Source organism: Ovis canadensis, chromosome 5, assembly GCF_042477335.2.
Source record: "Ovis canadensis isolate MfBH-ARS-UI-01 breed Bighorn chromosome 5, ARS-UI_OviCan_v2, whole genome shotgun sequence".
NCBI classification, from domain to species: Eukaryota; Metazoa; Chordata; class Mammalia; order Artiodactyla; family Bovidae; genus Ovis; species Ovis canadensis.
The window spans coordinates 114114506-114138254 of NC_091249.1; the positions used below are offsets into that span (position 1 = coordinate 114114506).

The 23749-nt window shown below is 41.8% G+C and overlaps 1 protein-coding gene across 1 annotated transcript in view; it reads right to left on the reverse strand.

Annotated features, from left to right (window-relative positions):
• Positions 1-2793: 2793 nt before the first annotated feature.
• LOC138440538 (zonadhesin-like) overlaps positions 2794-23749 on the reverse strand; it is a 30207-nt gene continuing 9251 nt past the window's right edge. The window contains exons 2-4 of the mRNA XM_069590188.1: positions 3790-4626; positions 3622-3747; positions 2794-3516 (exon numbers count right to left, since the gene is read on the reverse strand). Of these exons, the coding sequence (XP_069446289.1) occupies positions 3885-4626 (742 nt within the window). The 3' untranslated portion in view covers positions 2794-3516; positions 3622-3747; positions 3790-3884. The remainder of the gene's footprint in view (positions 3517-3621; positions 3748-3789; positions 4627-23749) is intronic.

A 23749-nucleotide genomic window follows, 5' to 3' on the forward strand; every position in this document is an offset into this window, starting at 1 on the left:
ATTTGCCATGAACTGATGGGACTGGATGCCATGATCTTAGTTTTCTGAATGTTGAGTTTTAAGACAACTTTTTCACTCTCCTCTTTCACTTTCATCAAAAGGCTCTTTAGTTCCTCTTCACTTTCTGCCATAAGGATGGTGTTATCTGCATATCTGAGGTTACTGATATTTCTCCCAGCAATCTTGATTCCAACTTGTGCTTTATCCAGCCCAGCATTTTGCATGATGTACTCTGCATATCAGTTAAATAAGCAAGGTGACAATATACAGCCTTGATGTACTCCTTTTCGGATTTGGAACCAGTCTGTTGTTCCATGTCCAGTTCTAACTGTTGCTTCTTGACCTGCATTCAGATTTCTCAGAAGGCAGGTCATGTGGTCTGGTATTCCCGTCTCTTTAAGAATTTTCCACAGTTTGTTGTGATCCACATGGTCAAAGGCTTTGGCATAATCAATGAAACAAAAGTAGATGTTTATCTCTAGAGTTCTCTTGCTTTTTCGATGATCCAGAGGATGTTGGCAACTTGATCTCTGGTTCCTCTGCCTTTTCTGAAACGAGCTTTAATATCTGGAAGTTCATGGTTCACGTACTGATGAAGCCTGGCTCGGAGAATAGAACTGTGTGCTCCTTTAGTAAACTGCCTTCATTTGCTTAGCTTAGTAAATGATTCTTGCTTCCTCTCTGGTTAAGAGTAGTGAATTTTCGCTACTTTTTGTTTCCAATATGTTGCCTTTCATAGTTTATATAATTAAATTTATTACATATTCTGCACAAAATATAACATCCTCAGGTTCTACACTGAGGATGCAATATATGCAAAATACTGCAAAATGCAGTATACTGAAAAATGCAATATACTGTTAAAAATGTTTAAAATGTGGGTGCTATTTAAGTACTACTTTTCTCAACCATTGAAGATATATTGTCAAAGATATAAGGTTAATAACCAAGGAAGATAAATTTTTGACCTAGGTCTCTGATTCCAAATACAGTACGTTTTTCATTTACAACTATCTTCTACTGCACTGTGCTAAGTTGCTTCAGTGATGTCCAACTCTTGGTGACCCTATGGACTGTAGCCCACCAGGCTCCTCTGTCCATGGGATTCAGGCAAGAATACTGGAGTGGGTTGCCATGCCCCTCTCCAGGGTATCTTCCTGGCCCAGGGATTGAACCCATGTCTCTTGTGTCTCCTGCATTGGCAGGTGGGTTCTTTACCCCTAGAGCCACCTGGGAAGCCCCATCTTCTACTAGATGAAATGTATTATTTGAATACAGTGCTGCATATTTAGTTGCAGCACATATTATCTTTATTTAAAGATGTTTGTATTTACTTATCATCATGTAATCCAGCTCAAAATTTGAGGGTAATGAAGAACAGACTGGTTTGGTTTTTAAATGTTTCTTTTTGGTTGTTTCTATATTTACACAGGTTGTATTTAATTTGCTATGTAGTAAATATATTTCAGTATATAGGAACTTTGAAAATAATTTCTTAATAAGTTTGATAATCTCATGTCTCATTAATATATTGAAGCTCATCAACCGGTACCAATAGGAACACCTCCATAAGTCCAACTAAAGCAAGAGAGAATGCATACATAAAGTGGGGAAGTAGGGAAGGGTCCCAGAAGGGTTTGGAGTGCTAGAATAATTCACAATAAACCTTGGCAAGGACTACTCAGAATCTGCAAACTGGGCCAGCCTCTGTCACAGTCAATGACCGTATTTTCAGAACTCAGAAGACTGTGGCGGGTTGGCTCACATTGTGTGTGGTACTTTCTTATAACATATGTGTTCAAAGGAATTGGTATTAAAAAGAGTTTAACTTTGGGAGACCAGTATAGACAGTCTGTAACCACAGTTTGATAGTCAGTCAGTCATGCCTGACTTTTTCCAACCCCATGGACTGTAGCCCACCAGGCTCCTCTGTCCATGGGATTCTCCAGGCAAGAATCCTGGAGTGGGTTGCCATTTCCTTCTCCAACAATTTGATAGAGTTAATCTGATTTACCAGTGCATTTTACAAGTCAGAGCTTGTCTAAATGCCTACTTCTCCCCTGACAACTTCACTGCCAGCAGGGACTCCCATTGCCCTCTACCTCATGCTTCCATGCTTAGTCACTCAGTCGTGTCCAACTCTTAGGGACCCTTTGGACTGGAGGTCACCACGCTCCTCTGTCCATGGGATTTTTCAGGCAAGAACACTGGAATGAGTTACCATTTCCTCCTCCAGGGTATCTTCCCGACCCAGGGATCGAATCCGTGGCTCCTATGTCTCCTGAATTGCAGACAGATTCTTTACCTGCTGAGCCACAGGGAAGCCCGACTTCATCAGAGGCACTGCCCCCCAGTGTTCTTGCCTGGAGAATCCCATGGACAGAGGAGCCTGGCAGGCTATGGTCCATGGGGTCACAAAGAGTGGGACCCAACGTGTGCACAGCTGCACACGTTTTAAAAGATTTAGTTTGCCATCTAGTGGGCATACACTTTCATTTTTATATTAAATGTAAAAGAAAGGGTTTAGACGTTTAAAACAGACCACATGCTGTCACATTTTTAAGTTACCTTTCTTTGGGGAAAATATCTTCAGTTACTTTCACAAAATGATTTAATGTTCCTAATCATGCCCCCAGGATTCCATGAGAGCTGAACTGGAGTTGCTGAATATATTCAGGGTAAAACAGTATATTTTTGTTTACACCATGCCAACCTTTTAAACAGCACACACTGTATTTAAAACTTGAGTTTTAAAGCAAAACATTTTTAAAGAAAAAATTTTAACTCTTTGAATCAATATTTTAAAATTCTTTTAATCAGGAATACCTGATTTACACAACTTCAAGGCAGGAATTGATTACATACATACTGATAAGCAATGGGGCTAAACTGGCCCATAATTAGATTTTAGCTCATTGATTGACATTTTATGAAACTGATAATTTGATGGGAGGAAATATCTATCACTATCACCCTTCTCTCATGTCTACAAAAAGAGAGGTCTCATATTTCTGAGGGAAAAACATCGAGATTACTTCTGCTTACTCCTGTCGCCTCATTACTTGACTATCCCCGAAGAAGGACTGACTTATCAAACTGGTGAAAGTAGGGAAAGGACACTGAACATACAGAACCCTGACCTGCAGTGTCCGTTCAGTGACCAGCAGTGTCCGTTCAGTGACCTGCGGTGTCCGTTCAGTGACCTGCGGTGTCCTTTCAGTGACATGCGGTGTCCGTTCAGTGACGCGGTGTCCTTTCAGTGACCTGCAGTGTCTGTTCAGTGACATTCAATGTCCGTTCAGCAACCTGCGTTGTCTGTTCAGTGGCCTGCAGTGTCTGTTCAGTGACCTGCAGTGTCCTTTCAATGGCCTGCGGTGTCCTTTCAGTGACGTGCGGTGTCCGTTCAGTGACCTGCACTGTCTGTTCAGTGACCTGCGGTGTCCTTTCAGTGGCCTGTGGTGTCCGTTCAGTGACGTGCGGTGTCCATTCAGTGACCTGCAGTGTCCGTTCAGTGACCTGCACTGTCTGTTCAGTGACCTGCGGTGTCCTTTCAGTGGCCTGTGGTGTCCGTTCAGTGACCTGCGGTGTCCGTTCAGTGACCTGCTGTGTCCTTTCAATGGCCTGCGGTGTCCTTTCAGTGACGTGCGGTGTCCGTTCAGTGACCTGCACTGTCTGTTCAGTGACATGCAGTGTCCTTTCAGTGGCCTGCGGTGTCCGTTCAGTGACCTGCGGTGTCCTTTCAGTGACCTGCGGTGTCCGTTCAGTGACCCGAAGTGTCCGTTCAGTGACCTGTGGTGTCCGTTCAGTGACCTGCGGTGTCCGTTCAGTGACCTGCTGTGTCCTTTCAATGGCCTGCGGTGTCCTTTCAGTGACGCGGTGTCCGTTCAGTGATGTGGTGTCCGTTCAGTGACCTGCACTGTCTGTTCAGTGACCTGCGGTGTCCTTTCAGTGACCTGCGGTGTCCATTCAGTGACCTGCTGTGTCCTTTCAATGGCCTGCGGTGTCCTTTCAGTGACATGCAGTGTCCTTTCAGTGACATTCAATGTCCGTTCAGTGACCTGCGTTGTCTGTTCAGTGGCCTGCAGTGTCTGTTCAGTGACATGCAGTGTCCTTTCAGTGGCCTGCGGTGTCCGTTCAGTGACGTGCGGTGTCCATTCAGTGACCTGCGGTGTCCTTTCAGTGGCCTGCGGTGTCCGTTCAGTGACCTGCGGTGTCCTTTCACTGACCTGTGGTGTCCGTTCAGTGACCTGCGGTGTCCGTTCAGTGACCTGCTGTGTCCTTTCAATGGCCTGCGGTGTCCTTTCAGTGATGTTCGGTGTCTGTTCAGTGACCTGCACTGTCTGTTCAGTGACATGCAGTGTCCTTTCAGTGGCCTGTGGTGTCCATTCAGTGACCTGCAGTGTCCATTCAGTGACCTGCGGTGTCCTTTCAGTGACCTGCGGTGTCCGTTCAGTGACCTGCGGTGTCCTTTCAGTGACATGCGGTGTCCTTTCAGTGACATGCGGTGTCCTTTCAGTGACATTCAATGTCCGTTCAGTGACCTGCGTTGTCTGTTCAGTGACCTGTAGTGTCCGTTCAGTGGCCTGCGGTGTCCGTTCAGTGACCTGCGGTGTCCGTTCAGTCTGCCTACGACAATATAGGAAGCACAATTCAGTGGGAAGAACAAGAAGCATATTTCACTTTCGAGTTCCAGTTGTGCTCTTCAATATGGCTTTTCCAATAGTACAGCTAATATTTGTTCCTTACTGTATTTCTGTTTCTTCTTTAGTGTATTCACAACTCAAAGGCAAAAGAGGGTGGAATTAGCAGTACCACAAAACCCAGTATTTGCATTTATATGTGTGAAAAAGTGAAAGCTAGTCACACGGTCATGTCCAACTCTTTGCAATCCCATGGACTGTAACCTGCCCAACTCCTCTGTCCATGGGATTCTCCAGGCAAGAGTACTGGAGTGGGTAGCCATGCCCTTCTCCAGGGGATCTTCCCAACCCAGGGATTGAACCCGGGTCTCCTTCATTGCAGGCAGATTCTTTACCAACAGAGCCACCAGGGAAGCCCCTTATATGTATAAAATAGGACAGCAACTGAATTAGAGGAAGAGAAATCTATGACAAAAGGTTTCTTTCTGTGGGATTTAAGGATGAGTCATAAATAGAGAAAGATCATCTTTGGGAGGCCAAGCGAGAATTACTGTAAAAGTACTGAAGTTAATGTAGAATTTAGAGAGGGGCTATTTAGCTTGACAAAGCTGACCATCCTCAAATACAGATATTTTCAAGAAATTCAGAGTGAAACAGAGATTTGTATTCCTAGAAAGTTTTTCACCTGACTCAGTGTCCTGGAATATATTATAAAAGCACAAAATTGGAAGGAATAAAAACATAGTATTGTTGGCCTAATATGTGTTCTGGGGAAACAGACTCTTGGAGGAGACAAACAGAACCTTGTGTGCACCAGGACCCAGGAGAAAAGGGCAGTGATCCCACAAGAGACTGACCAAGACTTGCCCAATGAGTGTCCAGAGTCTCCGGCGGAGGCGTGGGTCAGTGAGGGCTGGCTGCAGGGCTGAGGGCACTGAGTGTAGCAGTGGGTGCATGAGACCTGTTGAAGGAGGTTACCATTATCTTCGTTACCTCAACTGTAGTTTGGCCTCATGTCAAATAAGGGGGAGGGAATATATCCCCGCCCATCAACAGAAAATTGAGTTAAAGATTAACTGAGCATGGCCCTGGTGACTGCAGCCATGAAATTAAAAGACGCTTACTCCTTGGAAGAAAAGTTATGACCAACCTAGATAGCATATTCAACAGCAGAGACATTACTTTGCTGACTAAGGTCCGTCTAGTCAAGGCTATGGTTTTTCCTGTGGTCTTGTATGGATGTGAGAGTTGGACTGTGAAGAAAGCTGAGTGCCGAAGAATTGATGTGTTTGAACTGTGGTGTTGGAGAAGACTCTTGAGAGTCCCTTGGACTGCAAGGAGATCCAACCAGTCCATTCTGAAGGAGATCAGCCCTGGGATTTCTTTGGAAGGAATGATGCTAAAGCTGCTTCAGTACTTTGGACACCTCATGCGAAGAATTGACTCATTGGAAAAGACTCTGATGCTGGGAGAGATTGGGGGCAGGAGGAGAACGGGACGACCCAGGATGAGACGGCTGGATGGCATCACGGACTCGATGGATGTGAGTCTGAGTGAACTCTGAGAGATGGTGATGGACAGGGAGGCCTGGTGTGCTGCGATTCATGGGGTCGCAAAAAGTCGGACACGACTGAGCGACTGAACTGAACTGAACTGAGCATGGCCCCACCCATCAGAACAAGGCCCAGTTTCCCCCTCAGTCAGCCTCTCCCATCAAGAAGCTTCCATAAGCCTCTTATCCTTCTCCATCAGAGGGTAGACAGAATGAAAATCACAGTCACAACAAACTAACCAAACTGATCACATGGACCACAGCCTTGTCTAACTTAATGAAACTATTAGCCATGCCATGTAAGGCCACCCAAGATGGGTGGGTCATGGTGGAGAGTTCTGACAAAACAAGGTCCACTGGAGAAGGGAATGGCAAACCACTTCAGTATTCTTGCCTGGAGAACCCCATGAACAGTATGAAAAGGCAAAAAGACAGGACACTAAAAGACGAACTCGCCAGGTCAGTTCAGTTCAGTTCAGTTGCTTAGTCGTGTCCGACTCTTTGACACCCCATGAAGACTCTCAAGAGTCTTCTCCAACAACACAGTTCAAAAGCATCAATTCTTCGGCAATCAGCCTTCTTCACAGTCCAACTCTCACATCCATACATGACCACAGGAAAAACCATAGCCTTGACTAGACAGACCTTAGTTGGCAAAGTAATATCTCTGCTTTTGAATATGCTATCTAGGTTGGTCACAACTTTTCTTCCAAGGAGTAAGCATCTTTTAATTTCATGGCTGCAGTCACCATCTGCAGTGATTCTGGAGCCCAGAAAAATAAAGTCTGACACTGTTCCTACTGTTTCCCCATCTATCTCCCATGAAGTGATGGGACCGGATGCCATGATCTTCATTTTCTGAATGTTGAGCTTTAGGCCAACTTTTTCACTCTCCTCTTTCACTTTCATCAAGAGGTTTTTTAGTTTCTCTTCACTTTCTGCCATAAGGGTGGTGTCATCTGCATATCTGAGGTTATTGATATTTCTCCTGGCAATCTTGATTCCAGCTGGTGTTTCTTCCAGTCCAGGTGCCCAATATGCTACTGGAAATCAATGAAGAAATAACTCCAGAAAGAATGAAGGGATGGAGCCAAAGCAAAAATAATACCCAGGTATGGATGTGACTGGTGATGGAAGTAAAGTCCAATGCTGTAAAGAGTAATATTGCATAGGAACCTGAAATGTTAGGTCCATGAATCAAGACAAATTGAAAGTTGTCAAACAGGAGATGGCAAGAGTGAACGTTGACATTTTAGGAATCAGTGAACTAAAATGGACTGAAATGGGTGAATTTAACCCAGATGACCATTATATCTACTACTGTGGGCAAGAATCCCTTAGAAGAAATGGAGTAGCCATCATAGTCAACAAAAGAGTCAGAAATGAGGTACTTGGATGCAGTCTCAAAAACGACAGAATGAACTCTGTTTGTTTCCAAGGCAAACCATTCAATATCACGGTAATCCAAGTCGATGCCCTGACCAGTAATGCTGAAGAAGCTGAAGTTGAACAGTTCTATGAAGACCTACAAGACCTTCTAGAACTAACACCCCAAAAGGATGTCCTTTTCATTATAGGGGGCTCGAATGCAAAAGTAGGGAGTCAAGAAATACCTGGAGTAACAGGCAAATATGGCCTTGGAGTGCAGAATGAATCAGAACAAAGGCTAATAGAGTTTTGCAAAGAGAATGCACTGGTCATAGCAAACACCCTCTTCCAACAACACAAGAGAAGACTACACATGGACATCACCAGATGGTCAACACCGAAATCAGGCTGATTATATTCTCTGCAGCCAAAGATGTAGAAGCCCTATACAGTCAGCAAAAACAAGACTGGGAGCTAACTGTGGCTCAGATCATGAACTCCTTATTGCCAAATTTAGGCTTAAATTGAAGAAAGTAAGGAAAACCACTCGACCATTCAGATATGATCTAAATCAAATCCTTTCCACAATTATACAGTTGAAGTGACAAATAGATTCAAGGGATTAGATCTGATAGACAGAGTGCCTGAAGGACAGAGGTTTGTGACATTGTACAGGCAGCAGTGGTCAGACCATTCCCAGAAAAAGAAATGCAAAAATGCAAAATGGTTGTCTGAGGAGGCCTTACAAATAGCTGAGAAAAGAAGAGAAGTCAAAGGCAAAGAAGAAAAGGAAAGATATACCCACTTGAATGCAGAATTCCAAAGAATAGCAAGGAGAGATAAGAAAGCCTTCCTCAGTGATCAATGCAAAGAAATAGAAGAACACAATAGAATGGGAAAGACTAAAGACCTTGTCAAGAAAATTAGAGATACCAAGAGAACATTTCATGCAAAGATGGGCTCGATAAAGGACAGAAATGGTAGGGACCTAACAGAAGCAGAAGATATTAAGAAGAGGTGGTAAGAATACACAAAAGAACTGTACAAAAACGATCTTCATGACCCAGATAACAGCGATGGTGTGATCACTCCCCTAGAGCCAGACATCCTGGAATGTGAAGTCAAGTGAGCATTAGGAAGCATCACTACAAACAAAGCTAGTGGAGGTGATGGAATTCCAGTTGAGCTCTTTCAAATCCTAAAAGATAATGCTGTTAAAGTGCTGCATTCAATATGCCAGCAAATTTGGATAACTCAGCAATGGCCACAGGACTGGAAAAGATCAGTTTTCATTCCAATCCCAAAGAAAGGCAATGCCAAAGAATGGTCAAACTACTGCACAATTGCACTCATCTCACACGCTAGCAAAGTAATGCTCAAAATTCTCCAAGCCAGGCTTCAGCAATACGTGAACCATGAACTTCCATATGATCAAGCTGGCTAGAAAAGGCAGAGGAAGCAGATGAAACTGCCAACATCTGTTGGATCATTTAAAAAGCAAAAGAGGTCCAGATAAACAACTACTTCTGCTTTATTGACTAAGCCAAAGCCTTTGACTGTGTGGATCACAATGATTTGTGGAAAATTCTTCAAGAGTTGGAAATACCAGACCTCCTGACCTGCCTCCTGACAAATCTGTATTCAGGTCAACAATTAAAACTAGGCATGGAACAACAGACTGGTTCTAAATCAGGAAAGGAGTACATCAAAGCTGTATATTGTCACCCTGCTTATTTAAATTATATGCAGGGTATATCACGTGAAATGCCAAGCTGGATGAAGCACAGCTGGAATTAAGATTGCCAGGAAAAATATCAATAACCTCAGATACACTGATGACACCACACTGATGGCAGAAAGTGAAGAAGAACTAAAGAGCTTCTTGGTGAAAGAGGAGAGTGAAAAAGCTTGCTTAAAACTCAGCACTCAGAAAATGAAGATTATGGCATTTGGTCCCATCACTTCATGGCAAATAGATTGGGAAACAGTAGAAACAGTGACAGACTTTATGTTTAGGAGCTCCAAAATCACTGCAGATGGTGACTGCAACCATGAAATTAAAAGACGCTTGTTCCTTGGAAGAAAAGCTATGATCAACCTAGACAGCATATTAAAGAGCAGAGACATTACTATGCCAACAAGTGTCTGTCTAGTCAAAGCCATGGTTTTTCCAGTAGTCATGTATGGATGTGAGAGTTAGACTATAAAGAAAGCTGAGTGCCAAAGAACTGATATTTTTGAGCTGTGATGTTGGAGACTCTTGAGAATCTCTTGGACTGCAAGGAGATCCAATCCGTCCATCCTAAAGGAGATCAGTCCTGAATATTCATTGGAAGGACTGATGCTGAACCTGAAACTCCAATACTTTGGCCACCTGATGAGAACTGTTCACTAGAAAAGACCCTGATCCTGGGAAAGATTGAAGGCGGGGGAAGGAGATGACAGAGGATGAGATGGTTGGATGGCATCACTTACTAAATGGACATGTGTTTGAGTAAACTCTGGGAGTTGGTGATGGACAGGGAGGCTTGGCGTGCTGCAGTCCATGGGTTCGCAAAGAATCAGACACAACTGAGCAACTGAACTGTTTCTAAACTGTCTCCTCTCAAGGGCGCTGGTCCTGCAGGCTGCAGTTCCCAGGCTTTATAATCCACTGCTCTCTGTTCGGTTTGGCCAGTGGGAAGGTGGGAGGAAAGAGGAAACCACATTTCTCTCCTTTCTCTGCCTTGGCAGTTCCTCTGCCAACAGCTGCCTCTTCCCCATGGATCCAGTGTCTGCCATTTAAGCCCAGCCCCTGGGCATCAGGAAAGCCGCCTCCTTGTCTCCCTCCAGGGCTGAAGCAGCCTTCTGCTGGTGCTAATCAAGTGCCTCACTCTCCGCTATTTGGCTTCTCACTCTTTCCATCACCTATTTAACCAATTCCTGGTATTAACTTCTTTCAAAAGGAACTGTAGGCTGGTCCTAGGTTTCTTTATTTTTACCCCCCCCCCTTAGAACTCTTACGATATATAAAATATGCGCATATGCATATATGTGTGTGTATGTAGTCTGATTTTGATTCTGAGTCTATCTCCAACTTCCTCCTGGGAAAGCATCTTTGGTGAGGCTGAGGAACATCTCGGTGAGAGAAAAGATGTGACTTGCAGATATTTTGGTTAGAAGGCTGTAAAGGAACTGCCAGCCGTCACCCCACCACATTTACAGAATCCACGGACTAAGAGGAGGAATCCACGGACTAAGAGGAGGAACCCTCCACAAAGGGGAGAAGGCCCAGGGGGACCGACAATGAAGACAGACGGACAGAGGGGCTTCCTCACTGTAGGCACACCCGGTCTCTTCTCCATATTCATTGTCTCCTTAACCCTGGTAGAGAGAGGGGATGTAGGAAAACCAGGCTTTTACCAAGTTCATTCCCTCCATGAATTTCTAAGACATCTTTAAGTCATAGTAACACTTTCTACAAATCTTCAATGTCAAAATATAATTAAAAAAAAAAAACAAAAGCATCACTTACCCAAATAAAGTCCCATGCTTGTTTTACCTCATTAATGAGGGAACCAGAAAGATGGTGAAGCTAGTGCAAAAAGAATTGGAAAAAAAATCCCAATATTTATAGTGGTTTATAGAGAAGACAGTACAAGTAGTCGGGCTAACTTCAATACAAATAGCCTACATGGCTACAAACCTGCAACTTCCGAGGTTCATCTTTTTACAAGGTAAAAATCATTTCATCTCTTGAACAAAATTCATTTGTATTGCTGTCAAAAAAAGAAATCATGTGTGTCAGCTTCTACAAGTCAGCAACAATTTCTACAGGGATATAAAATGTCCTAATCACTATTAAAATAGCAGTGAAAATAGTTATTAACTCCTAGAGAGTTAGATAATACTTCCATGGACCAGCTAGACAATTCCTAAGCTGAGCTAGCTAAGCTAAGTCGCTTCAGCTGTGTCCGACTCTGTGCGACCCCATAGACGGCAGCCCACTAGGCTCCCCCGTCCCTGGGATTCTCCAGGCAAGAGCACTGGAGTGGGTTGCCATTTCCTTCCAGTGCATGAAAGTGAAAAGTGAAAGTGAAGTGGCTCAGTCGTGTCCAACTCCTAGCGACCCCATGGACTGCAGCCCACCAGGCTCCTCCGTCCATGGGATTGTCCATGCAAGAGTACTGGAGTGGGGTGCCATTGCCTTCTCCGAGACAATTCCTAACATGACTCCAAAGAAATAGTAATCTCTTTTATGTGGTTTTAAGATTTGGATAATTTTCTTAACATTTTACTAGTTACCTAAGTTTCCGCCCCATTCATGCAAAGAAGATATGGTATACCTTTTCTGAAAGTTACCACTAACTGATCTTTAAGCAGCTTTCTCCAAGCTGTTACCCTTCACTCTCAACAAGTAATTTCAAGTATAGACTCCAGTTAGAGGGACCACCAACCATTCCTATTTTCCTGAATCTGAGGAGTTTCCTGAGACATGGGACTTTGGTATTAAACCTTGGTGAATCAGATAAGTTGTTTATCCTAACACAAGCTCATCCCCTTAATTCCGTAAGGGAAAAAAAGATGTGTATCATGTAACAAACCGAATGGCACTGAAGTCTGGATATCAGAAGACAGAAATAGCGAAGAAGAACTCAAAACCATACATTACACATTCCTGCTACTTAGAGTCCCCTGGTCAGACCACTCCAGTGCAAGGGCGTGTGGACGCCTCTCCTCAGTCCCTAGTCTCCCATCACATTTGATTCAGCTCCTGACATAAGAATGTCCTGCAGCATCGACACTCCTGCCTGGAATTCAAAAAGGGAGAAAATAGGAAATTTTTCTTTCTGAAAAGGAAACAAACTTCAGAGATATGGTTCCAATTCTAAGAAAAAAAAAACTTTTATTGATAATGCAGAGTAATTTCACTGCTTACTATATTAATAACACATCCCTTCACTTCAAACTGGTATATTGGCTTACCATAGAAAAAGCCCTATTACACTGCTTAGATTTCTTCCCTAAAACAAAGATTGCTGACCTCAAAGGTAAATTCAAGCTTCTCCATTTATAGAAAAAAAAAAACTGTATGCAACTTTAAAATAGAATTTTTTCCTTCCTAATATGAGATAGTTTATATTTTTTCAGTGATAACTGCAAAAATACATGCTACCCAGCAAGCTCCATCACAATGTGATATTGACAGTTCTCCAGCAAGAGTTGGGATCTATGTATCTTCCCCTTGGATGGGCTGTGACTGCAACAGTGATACCTTCTGTCTTCTGAGGTTATGTCATGAAGCCTTTTGATACCTACCATCCCCAGTGCAATAGATTATATTCAGGTGTGTGTGTATACATATGCATGCAAATTATATATATATATATATATATATATATATATATATATATTTAAAAATTTGTTAAAATTGTGACCCAGGACACATAACAAGCTAAGAAATTTGTTCAGAGGTAGAGAGGAAGAGAAAAATCCCCTGTCCTTGTCATCCTTAATTATTTCTAATGATCTGTCAGCTAAAATCTCTACTAAGTCTTCCTTCAGTTTTGTTGAAAGCAAAGAACTGGAACTCACCAGACTTTCAAAAAAACATAATTTTGCTCATTAGCATCACTCACTATCTGAACAATAACAACACTATTTCATGTAGTCCCTTTATTTGGCCCTGGAGGATTTCAGCATTAAATGAAAGCAGCACCATAGCATTCTGGATGGCTAAGAAGTGTACCTACTTTGGAATGTGATAAAGAAGAGTTGTGGGGAAAGATAGGAAAATAGGCATGACACTCTAACAGGATCACTTTTCGAGCCACAAGTTCTCAGGCAGAGCATTGTCGAGTTCAGGATCAGGAAAGTGATTCCTTTAAGACCATCCACACCCTTTGAAGGGTTCATGCACCTGGTTCAGGCCACCATATTAACTTATTTTATCCTTAGAACAACACCGTGAAGTAAGTGCTATTAGAAATCCATTTTACTCATTAGAACATTTGGAGGAAAAGATGTAATATCACTTGTCCAAGGTCATAAAACTTACCAGCTAGCGTAGCTGGATTTACATTCAAGTTTTCTCTAAAGCCCACATTCTTAGGCACTCTCTTGAATATCTCTTATACACACTGTAAATACATGTATACAACATCTTGCTTTCTAGCCACATATCAGAAAAAAATCGGAAGGAAAAATTAATGTTAGCTGAGAGTAAAGGAAATTTTTAATGAACTCAAAGACTATTTCTTCTAAATGCCTAATACTGTGTACTTAATTTAATATTACAATTTAATTCATAGAAATTTATAACCATGAATATTACATCATTTGGTTGAATTTTCTCTCTTTATCTCGTACTACCCTTTGGTAATAATTTTTAGAGCCTACAGATTTTCTACTTGCTAAAATCTTTTTTTTACTCTTCCTTCTTGCTGGCGCCAGAAAAGCTGCCAGGAAGGAAAACATGAATACAAATCAGTATCTCTCTTCCCCAGTTCTTGATTCACATTCATCCCATTGTCTCAAGAGCAAAAATAAAGAAAATGTGCAATTAGTGTCTTTGGGAGATACGATTTCCTGAAACTATGTTATTGCAATTCTTGGAAGAATTTTTTTTTGTTTCTCTTTTGCTCACAAGAAAATGAATAGATCAGCTTCTTCTTATTTTTTTTTTTCCTCAAATAGGGAGTGAGTGACCATTTTACTTTGTGTCATATCTGATTTATCAATTTTTCTTAGCTATCTCCCAACAAATTTTTTATGAACTACTTTTGAAAGAATCTATTTAAAGTATTCTTAATGCTTACAATTGAATATTTGAGCAGTAAATTAAACTAAGTTCCCATTGAGAATAATTTATTTTTTTCTGCATGACACTAAAAGACAAGCGGACTTTTGGAATTGTTAACTTCAGATTCATGCCTCCATTAATTTCTAAATTTGTGTTTTGATTCAAAAATCTATGAGGGTATCTGTAGAAAGAATCCAAAACCTAGATTGGAACTGTGCCATAAATCTAGGGTATTCCATGTTGAAACATAATCTCTGGGGAAATCATCTTACTGCGAGTAATGTTAACCTTATGAGCTTCAGGAAACTCCATTTCCCACAGACACAAAGCCAGTAGATTTAGCCACAGTCTGTTGCATTTCAATAGTAACTCAACACGCTACTGCAAATTTTTTGGTAGAAATCAGCTCTCATTTAGAGTTCCAGTAAAGAGTCACTTGTCAGAGATAATGGAAACAAGAAAAAGGATAATAGTATGAGCCACATACTAGTAAGCACTGCCTATATTGTACATTCTGTCTGCTCTTGTCGTGATAGTTCAGGCCATGACCGTACCCATGCTTGGGGATGGAGAGAGGGACTAAACACAATTTGACCCTGAAGTGGGGGAAACTGTCATTGAGAGTTTAGCATGTTAAATACAGAGAGAATCGGGCTCATTATGCCATTACTTTCAGATGTGAGATGCTATTGATCATTAGTGTGTCCAATATGGTAATAAACCTCTTTGACTATAAACAATGTAGTAGAGACTTCCGCTGCTGCTGCTGCTGCTGCTGCTGCTGCTGCTGCTGCTGCTGCTGCTGCTGCTGCTGCTGCTGCGTCGCTTCAGTCGTGTCCGACTCTGTGTGACCCCATAGACGGCAGCCCACCAGGCTCCCCCATCCCTGGGATTCTCCAGGCAAGAACACTGGAGTAGGTTGCCATTTCCTTCTCCAATGCATGAAAGTGAAAAGTGAAAGTGAAGCTGCTCAGTCATGTCCGACTCTTAGCGACCCCATGGACTGCAGCCCACCAGGCTCCCCCATCCATGGGATTTTCCAGGCAAGAGTACTGGAGTGGGGTGCCAGTGCCTTCTTCAGCCCATTAAATTTCCTTTTTGAGGGGCAGGAGGTAGTCTTTTCATGTTTACAACTTCGTCCTAGGTTGTCAGGGCATGAATCTTGTCAGGCAGAAGTCCCACTTTGGCACTGTAAATATTTGACATCTCTGAACTTCAGTTTCCTTATCTGTAAAATGTGGAGAACAATACCTGGCTGACTTCATGCTGGGTATGAGTTAAAACTAAGTGCATTAAAAATCACTGTGTTGTAAATGAACTGTGTGTACTGAGTAAACCAGGACAATGGTGGACATTATCAGAATCAACTAGAAGTCTTTAGCGAAATGCCTGGTGCAGAACATAATGCAAACAGTTGGAACTCAATGTGCGCAAGGTGCTGTTATCATTCTAGAGGCATGGAGCTTCTCGTTCAACGCTATTTAAGTTGGAAACACAGGGTATGTCACACATGAACCCAAGAATTAGGAACCATTTATCTTTTTGTCAAGGAGCAAAAATGTAACCCCATTCTTTCACCTTGTCAGTTTTCGACGGGCACTCTCTTGTTCATGTGTAGATAGGTAGAAACAAGGCTACATATCTCACTGCAAAGATAATGATGATGGTATGAGTAAGGCAAGGTTTGGGAACAATCTAGTGGGTCAAAGGCAAGAAAGGAAGGTAGTGGGCAGAACTGTGACAGACTGGGTTTTACAAGAGCTGAGAGCAAAGGAAGCTTGGTCAGGAGTCCCGGAGAGGCACATCAATAATATTAACAGTACAGGTCTGAAGGGTTGCTTCAGCACTAAAATCCTAACATTAAAGAGGCCAGTGGAGATTACTGGCATTCTTTCTGGCTGCTAGGCCATAAGTATAGTCTCTGCTGAGTTTGAGGGATTCACCAAATTGTAACACTAAGTTGGGGGTGGGCCCAGTTGGAGAACCACTTTAAGATTTCCACCAACTGTCCATTCTAAGAGTCTGTGTAGGCCTGTTTGTATTAGTTTTCTAGGGCTTCTTTAACAAAAGACCACAAACTAGGAGACGTAAGCCACAGAAATGTTCTGTCTCAGCATTCTGCAGACCAGAAATCTAAGACCAAGGTGTCAGTAGAGTTGGTTTCTTCTGAAGCTGTGAGAGACTCTACTGCAAGTCTCTTTTTAGCTTCTAATTGTTTGTTCATAATCTTCGGCTTATTGCTTGCCTTGTAAAAGCCTCACCTTGATCTCTGCCTTTATTTTCACAGGGTGTTCTCCCTTTGTGCACGTATGTGTCCAAGTTTCCCATGTTTATAAGGGCTCCGGTCACATGGGATTAGAGGCTGACTCTGCTACAGTCTGACCTCATCTTATTTAATCACATCTGCAGTGACTCTCGGAGAAGGCAATGGCACCCCACTCCAGTGCTCTTGCCTGGAAATTCCCATGGATGGGGGAGCCTGGTGGGCTGCAGTCCATGGGGTCGTGAAGAGTCGGACATGACTGAGCCACTTCACTTTCACTTTTCACTTTCATCCATTGGAGAAGGCAACGGCACCCCACTCCAGTGCTCTTGCCTGGAGAATCCCAGGGACGGGGGAGCCCGGTGGGCTGCCCTCTATGGGGTCGCACAGAATCCGACACGACTGAAATGACTTAGCAGCAGCAGCAATGACTCTAGGGCTTCCCAGGTGGCTGAGTGATAATGAATCCATCTGCCCATACAGGAGATGTGGGTTCAATCCCTGGGTCAGGAAAATCTGCTGGAGAAGGGAATGGCAACCGTCTCCAGTATTCTTGCCTGGAGAATTCCATGGATAGAGGAGCCTGGCAGGTCGCAAAGAGTCTATTTCCAATTAAGGTAATATCCTGAGGTACCAGGGGCTAGAATTTCAAAATATGAATTTGGTGCTAGGGGATAAAATTCAACCCTTAATAGGATCCTTGGAATTATCACCTACTGCCATGTTTCCCTGGGCAAACCCATGATGTATGGGAAAAGTAGTGTGAATACACTGGAATAGGAATATACGTGTGAGTATAGTATAGCCAGTACTAGTATACCTTTGCAGTGGGACAAATTAGCCAAATAATGAAGGAATCATTGGAGAACATTGTGGGAAAACAACCCTGAGTGTTGGGAGACAATTTTCCATGGCTCTCTCTCATGCCTGCTTATTTTATGCGAGGTGAACAGACTAAGTAAACCTTATATGTTGAGTTTTAAAAGCAAAGGATTTAGAGACATGATTCTAAAGACTCGGTATTTGATGAAGACAATTTTTTTAAGCACCTAAATAAAATTATTCTTCTTTGACCACTTATTTGCCAGTTATCTCAAGATATATAACATGAAGAGTCAAAATTAGAGTGACTTATTTAAAGAATAAAGAAAAGGCAATGAAGTTCTTGGTAGGGAATAATATATTTGAATCAACAGTGAGAGATGCATCAGGTAACTGGCAGAGTTAAGATAAAAATAGGAATATCCAGCATTATCTGTGGAGAAGCCAGCAAATGAGAATGAATGATGATCTTTTAAATGAGGAGATCAGATTTGGTGATGAACATGATTTATTTTTAAAAGCACCTACATCTAAGTAAAATTATTCTTCTCTGACCACTTATTTGCAATTTATCTCAAAATATATAATATGAAGAGTCAAAAATAGAGTTACTTATTTAAAGAATAAAGAAGAGGCAATGAAGTTGAAAGATTCTTCAGGTTACTGGCAGAGTTAAGATAAAAATAGAAATATTCAGCATTATCTGTAGAGAAGCCAGCAAATAAGGATGAATGATGATCTTCTAAATGAGATTGGACTTGGAATTTCATAAAGATAATTGTTAAATGAGCACAGGAAAAGTTCTCCTGGATGTGGTATATGCTAGTGAAAATCACTCAGTTGCATCTAACTCCTTGAGACCCCGTGGACTATACAGTCTATGTAATTCTCCAGGTGGGTAGTCTTTCCCTTCTCCAGAGGAATCTTCCCAACCCAGGGATGGAACCCAGGTCTCCCACATTGCAGGCGGATTCTTTACCAGCTGAGCCACAAGGGAAGCCCAAGAATACTGGAGTGGGTAGCCTATCCCTTCTCCAGGGGATCTTCCCAACCCAGGAACTGAACTGGAGTCTCCTGCATTGTAGGCAGATTCTTTACCAACTGAGCTATCAGGGAAGCCCATGGTATATGCTAAGAATGATGCTATTTGGAGTCTAAAGCTTATAAATTTTCAGACAAAAATTCTGCTCCTGCAGAGGTTATAGGATTGCTTTTAAGGGTAATATGGGTTTTGTTTTGTTTTTCTGCATGAATCCATCATCTGCCTTTACCTGCATTTATTAGAATTTTGATTATTATCCAATCCATTTCAAATGTTTGCTTTGAAAGTTAGTGTTATTCAGGCAGAAGTAGCCACATGCCAGTTTTCAGATAGCTGTGTGTCACACCTCACTAAACACAGCTGAATTTTCATCCAAAGTAGACACTGATTCAGCAGCATTGTCAGAGGACCTTATTCCTAAAATGTCAAAGGACAAACATTAAGTGACATTTTGTGAGAGAAAAAACAAATGCATGTAGGTTACCTTACATTTGACTCTTGCCTCAAGGAAAAAATTAAATATTAAATGTATATATTGAATTCACAGGAAATACTGGAACGTTGATTGTGTGTGTGTGTGTGTGTGTGTGTGTTTAAATCAAATTCTATGATTCTTAAAGATCAAAAATTTTCCCCCAGACACATATAACTTACTCTACAAAAATACCCTCATGTTACTCTAAGGGCTTTGACCAAAGACATTCCATTAATGAAATGTGAAAGGGCTGCCTTCTCTGTCTTCTTTTTGAGTGAAACCATTTTGATTTCTTTTTAACTTTAGCTCCTTTTTTTTTTTTTTTTGTCTCAGTCAGTCATAGCATAGTATCAGGGCTGATTCTCAATAATCATTTATTTATTCATTCCATGATGGTGGTGGTTTAGTCACTAAGTCATGTCAGACTCTTTCGACTCCATGGACCGTAGGCCGCCGGGCTCCTCTGTCCATGGGGTTCTCCAGGCAAAAGTACTGGAGAACTTCCTGGAAATGGCAGTACTGGGCTGCCATTTCCTCCTCCAGGGGATCTTCCAGACCCAGGGATCAAACCCAGGTCTCCTGCATTGCAGACAGACTCTTTATTGACTGAGCTACAAGGGAAGCTCCTTAAATGAGTTAATATAATGATTAAAAAGGTGAGTATGGACATTCATCAGCCTGAACTGACTACATCGTATACCCACTCCTTGTAATGTTTCAGTGCCTTGGTTTCACCAAATTAACCTAAGGATAACATTCATGCCTCTTTCACAGAGGGCTTGCTGTATCAACTGAGACGCACATCCCTCCTGGTCTAAAAAGCTATTGTAGAGCAGTGGGGGAAGAAATGGGAACCGGAGTTAGGTCAGGGTGAGGCTCCAAGGGCTGTGGATGGGGTATTACTGGATTTCCTTAGATCAAGAGTGTGTATGGCAGACAAAGACTGATAAGGCAGGAAGACAGCAACACACGAAATCATGTTCATGTATAACAGGTGAGCACATCTGGGAATTTCCCATGCTTTGCCACAACTAGAATGTAAATGAATCTAAAGAAACAGTAAAAAGCAAGACTCAAGAAGACGTGAGCTCACACATATCATTAGGCGGTTTTATATGTGCTATAAAGAGTTATACTATTTTAATTTTAAATTAAATGACCTACTTTCATAGATCACCACAGCAATTTAGGACCGTGGAAAAAAAAAAAAACAACATTATTTTTACCCTTTAATGGAGATGGTAAATAATGAACAGAGTCTCTATGATTCATCCTAAGTATCTTGCTCTCTGGGGAAATAAGAAAACAGGATACAGAAATGTCTATTATAATTGCCATTGTCATGAAGTATCTTGAAGGGACATGAAGATTTTGTAGTATCAAGTAGCCATGACTAACACAGGTTGCTTTCCTTTTCTGGTAACTGAAAATTGCCAACATTTAATGTGATTTATTGTGATTTTTAATCATAATAAAATGTGATTTATTGTGATTTTTAATCACAATAAAATGTGATTTATTGTGATTAAACGTGATTCAAACAACATATCAATCCTAACCAGCCCAGGTTGGCCAATGAAGCACCGCATGCCTCTGGAATTAATGACGACAGCAGATACTTGACCCAAGCAAAGCCAATCAGCTTTTCTCTGACAATAAATGTAAACTCTAGATGGCAGGAGCTTTCCTTCTGAGAGCGCTAAAGGTTATGTACCTCTGGTGTTTCCAGAGTCAATATTGATGCCACATATACAGAAAACTGACTGAAGTTATTATAGAAGAACTCAGAGCCAAGAGATGAAAAGAGAAAAAGAAGTTCTGGATAGTCAGTCCTAAACTAGCACAACCCATTAGGATTATTACTTATATTTGCCAGTAAATTTCATTTTCTTGCCTAGCCAATTTAGTTGAACTTCTGCCTCTAGCAACCAAGATACAATAAGATGATCTGGAATATGAACATTCTGGTCAAGACAACTGAATAGACAGCATAAAATAAACACTGGCATATCTGCACATTTTATCTGTAGTAGTCCACTTCACACACCTTGTTAAACATTTCAATAGGAAGTTCTACTATATATGTTTGCTTAATAGGGTCTTGGGAAAATCCAACAAGCAAAAATTCCTATCCGTAATTAGCATTACCATACTCAGTAAAATCACTACAGATTCTAATTTTTTCTTTCAGGAATCATGTGAAGAAGTAGGCAAAGTGATTAAGGGATGCATTTCAGAGCTGTATCACAAGGGCTTGAACAAGGTTTGGCAACTTACCAGCTGTGTGATCTTGAGCAGGCCGCCTACCCCTTTGTGCCTCAGTTTCCTATTCCATAACATGGATATAATAATTGCTCCTATCTCAAGGCTATTATGAAGATTAAATGTGTTAGTTCATGGAAGAAGCTTAGAGCACTGCTAGGAGTATAAGAAACACTATACAAATATTTAAAAGAGAATATGCTGCTATTTTTAAGCTATGGTATAGAACTTCTTCAAAATCACCACAGACAGTGACTGCAGTCATGGAATTAAAAGACGCTTGCTCCTTGAAAGAAAGCTATGACAAACCTAGACAGCATATTAAAAAGCAGAGGCATCACTTTACCAACAAAGGTCCCTTATGGTCAAAGCCATGGTTTTTCCAGTAGTGTCATGTACAGATGTGAGAGTTGCTCCATAAAGGAGGTTGAGCACAGAAGAACTGATGCTTTCAAGTTATGGTACTGAAGAAAACTCTTGAGAGTCCCTTGGACAGCAAGGAGATCAAACCTGTCCTGTCCTTTAGGAACAGGACATCCTAAAGGAAATCGGTCCTGAATAGTCATTGAAGGACTGATGTTGAAGCTGAATCTCCAATACTTTGGCCACCTGATGTGAAGAGCTGTTAGAAAAGACCCTGATGCTGGGCAAGATTGAGGGCAGGAGGAGAAGAGGGCAGCAGAGGATGAGATGGTTCGATGGCATCACCGACTTCATGGATATGAGTTTGAGCAAACTCCAGGAGATGGTGAAGGACAGGAAAGCCTGGCATGCTGCAGTCCATGGGGTCACAAAGAGTCAGACATAACTTAGCAACTTAACAACAGCAATAGCAGTATACTTTTCATTAAATAATGAATGCAGGAACAATCTTATAAAATCATTGTGGTCACTAACATTTCTACTAAATGATGAATTGTAGATTAATGAACTTTATATAACTCAGTCTCTGACTTCAAATTATAAGCTATTTTGTACACTTTTTTCACTTATATAGGTATTTTAAAAATTAGCATCTACAGGTGAATGCTTAATCTTTTGATGACTAAATTGCTTCCTAACAACTTTAAGGAAGACTGTAGGAATCAGTAATTTAATTAAGAGCTAGAAGTCAGGGGAGATCATTAAACTGGCCCTTTCGTGGTGAACTCTGACATGGGAAAACGACTTGGCAAGGCCTTGTCCAATATTCAACAGTGAAATCAATGAGAGGGAATGAGCTACTCACCAAGTCCAGTAAGTAAACAGATATTAGTCCACTGCAATTAAACCTTGACCCATAAATTATATTTGTAAGTAAATTATAATTTGCAAATGGAAGACCAACTTAGTTGTTTCAATATTTGCTAAAAATTAATGAAAGAAATTAAATACTTGGAAGTAGAGGCAGAAAACTAGCCTTATCTCTTACCACGTAAGAGATTTTGGTTAAATTATACAGTCTCTCTGTGTCTAAGGTCTTTGCTCAAGGAAATAAATACAATGCTCGCTCTATTTAAGGTAAAGATTGCTATATGATTCAACAGAAATAATTTTGATTGGTCTCTTTAAAGGTATGTGATGTGACTGCAAAATACCTCTTCCACATGCCATAGTATTTTCCAGGCAATTTGCACCACGTTTCCTATCAGTTATCAGATTCTTGCTATGAAGCACATACTTTTATTTTTCACTTTATATTGAGTATATTGAAACATAGTAATGACAAATAACTGGCTCAGAGCAAGTGATGAAGCCCAGATTCAATCCCAGGCTGGTCTGTCACAAAGAGGGCCTTCCCGGGTGGCTCAGCAGCAAAGAATCCACCGGCAACACAGAAGACATGGGTTGTATCCCTAGGTCAAGAGGATCTTCTGGAGGAGGGCGTAGCAACCTACTCCAGTATTCTTGCCAGAAAAACCCCCTGGGCAGAGGAGCCCAGCAGGCTATGGTCCATGGGGGTTGCATAGAGTCAGACATGACTGAAGCGATTGAACACGCATGCTGTCATAAAGATGTTTCAGTTTGCCTTAAACCAGATGCCCAACCTCTCTCTCCTTACACCTTACCTCCGAGTCCGGTCTTGGCACTAGTGATCAGCAGAGGGCTTGCTTTGACTCACTTGATGCAGACAGTGCCTATTCTCAAGTGCCAACACCAGGCCTTTCCCATTCTGTGACCTGAAAGTTCACCAGAATCCCATTCCACACACATACACACACATGGGCAACTAGAGTGCAGTAATGCTGGGAAAGCCTCACTCACTGGGGGATGAGCGCTAAAGGCAAGTGCTTCCTGCTGCACCCTCAGGAGGACAGCTCTGAGCACTTCGCCTCCTCCTCAGAAGGATGGAGCCCTGGGACCTCCAGCCATGACCATCTCAGTAGCCCACCTTCGTCTCAGCTTCTCCCACCTCCCTGAATGAACTCTGCCTCAAGCCTTCCCTCAAAATAACCACTGGCACACAAACCCCTTCTTTGTGGCTCTGCTTTCTAGCATGTCTCAGGTGAAGATACAGACTAACTGAAGAATGATATAAGATCACATTCCAACTAAGTTAAGAAA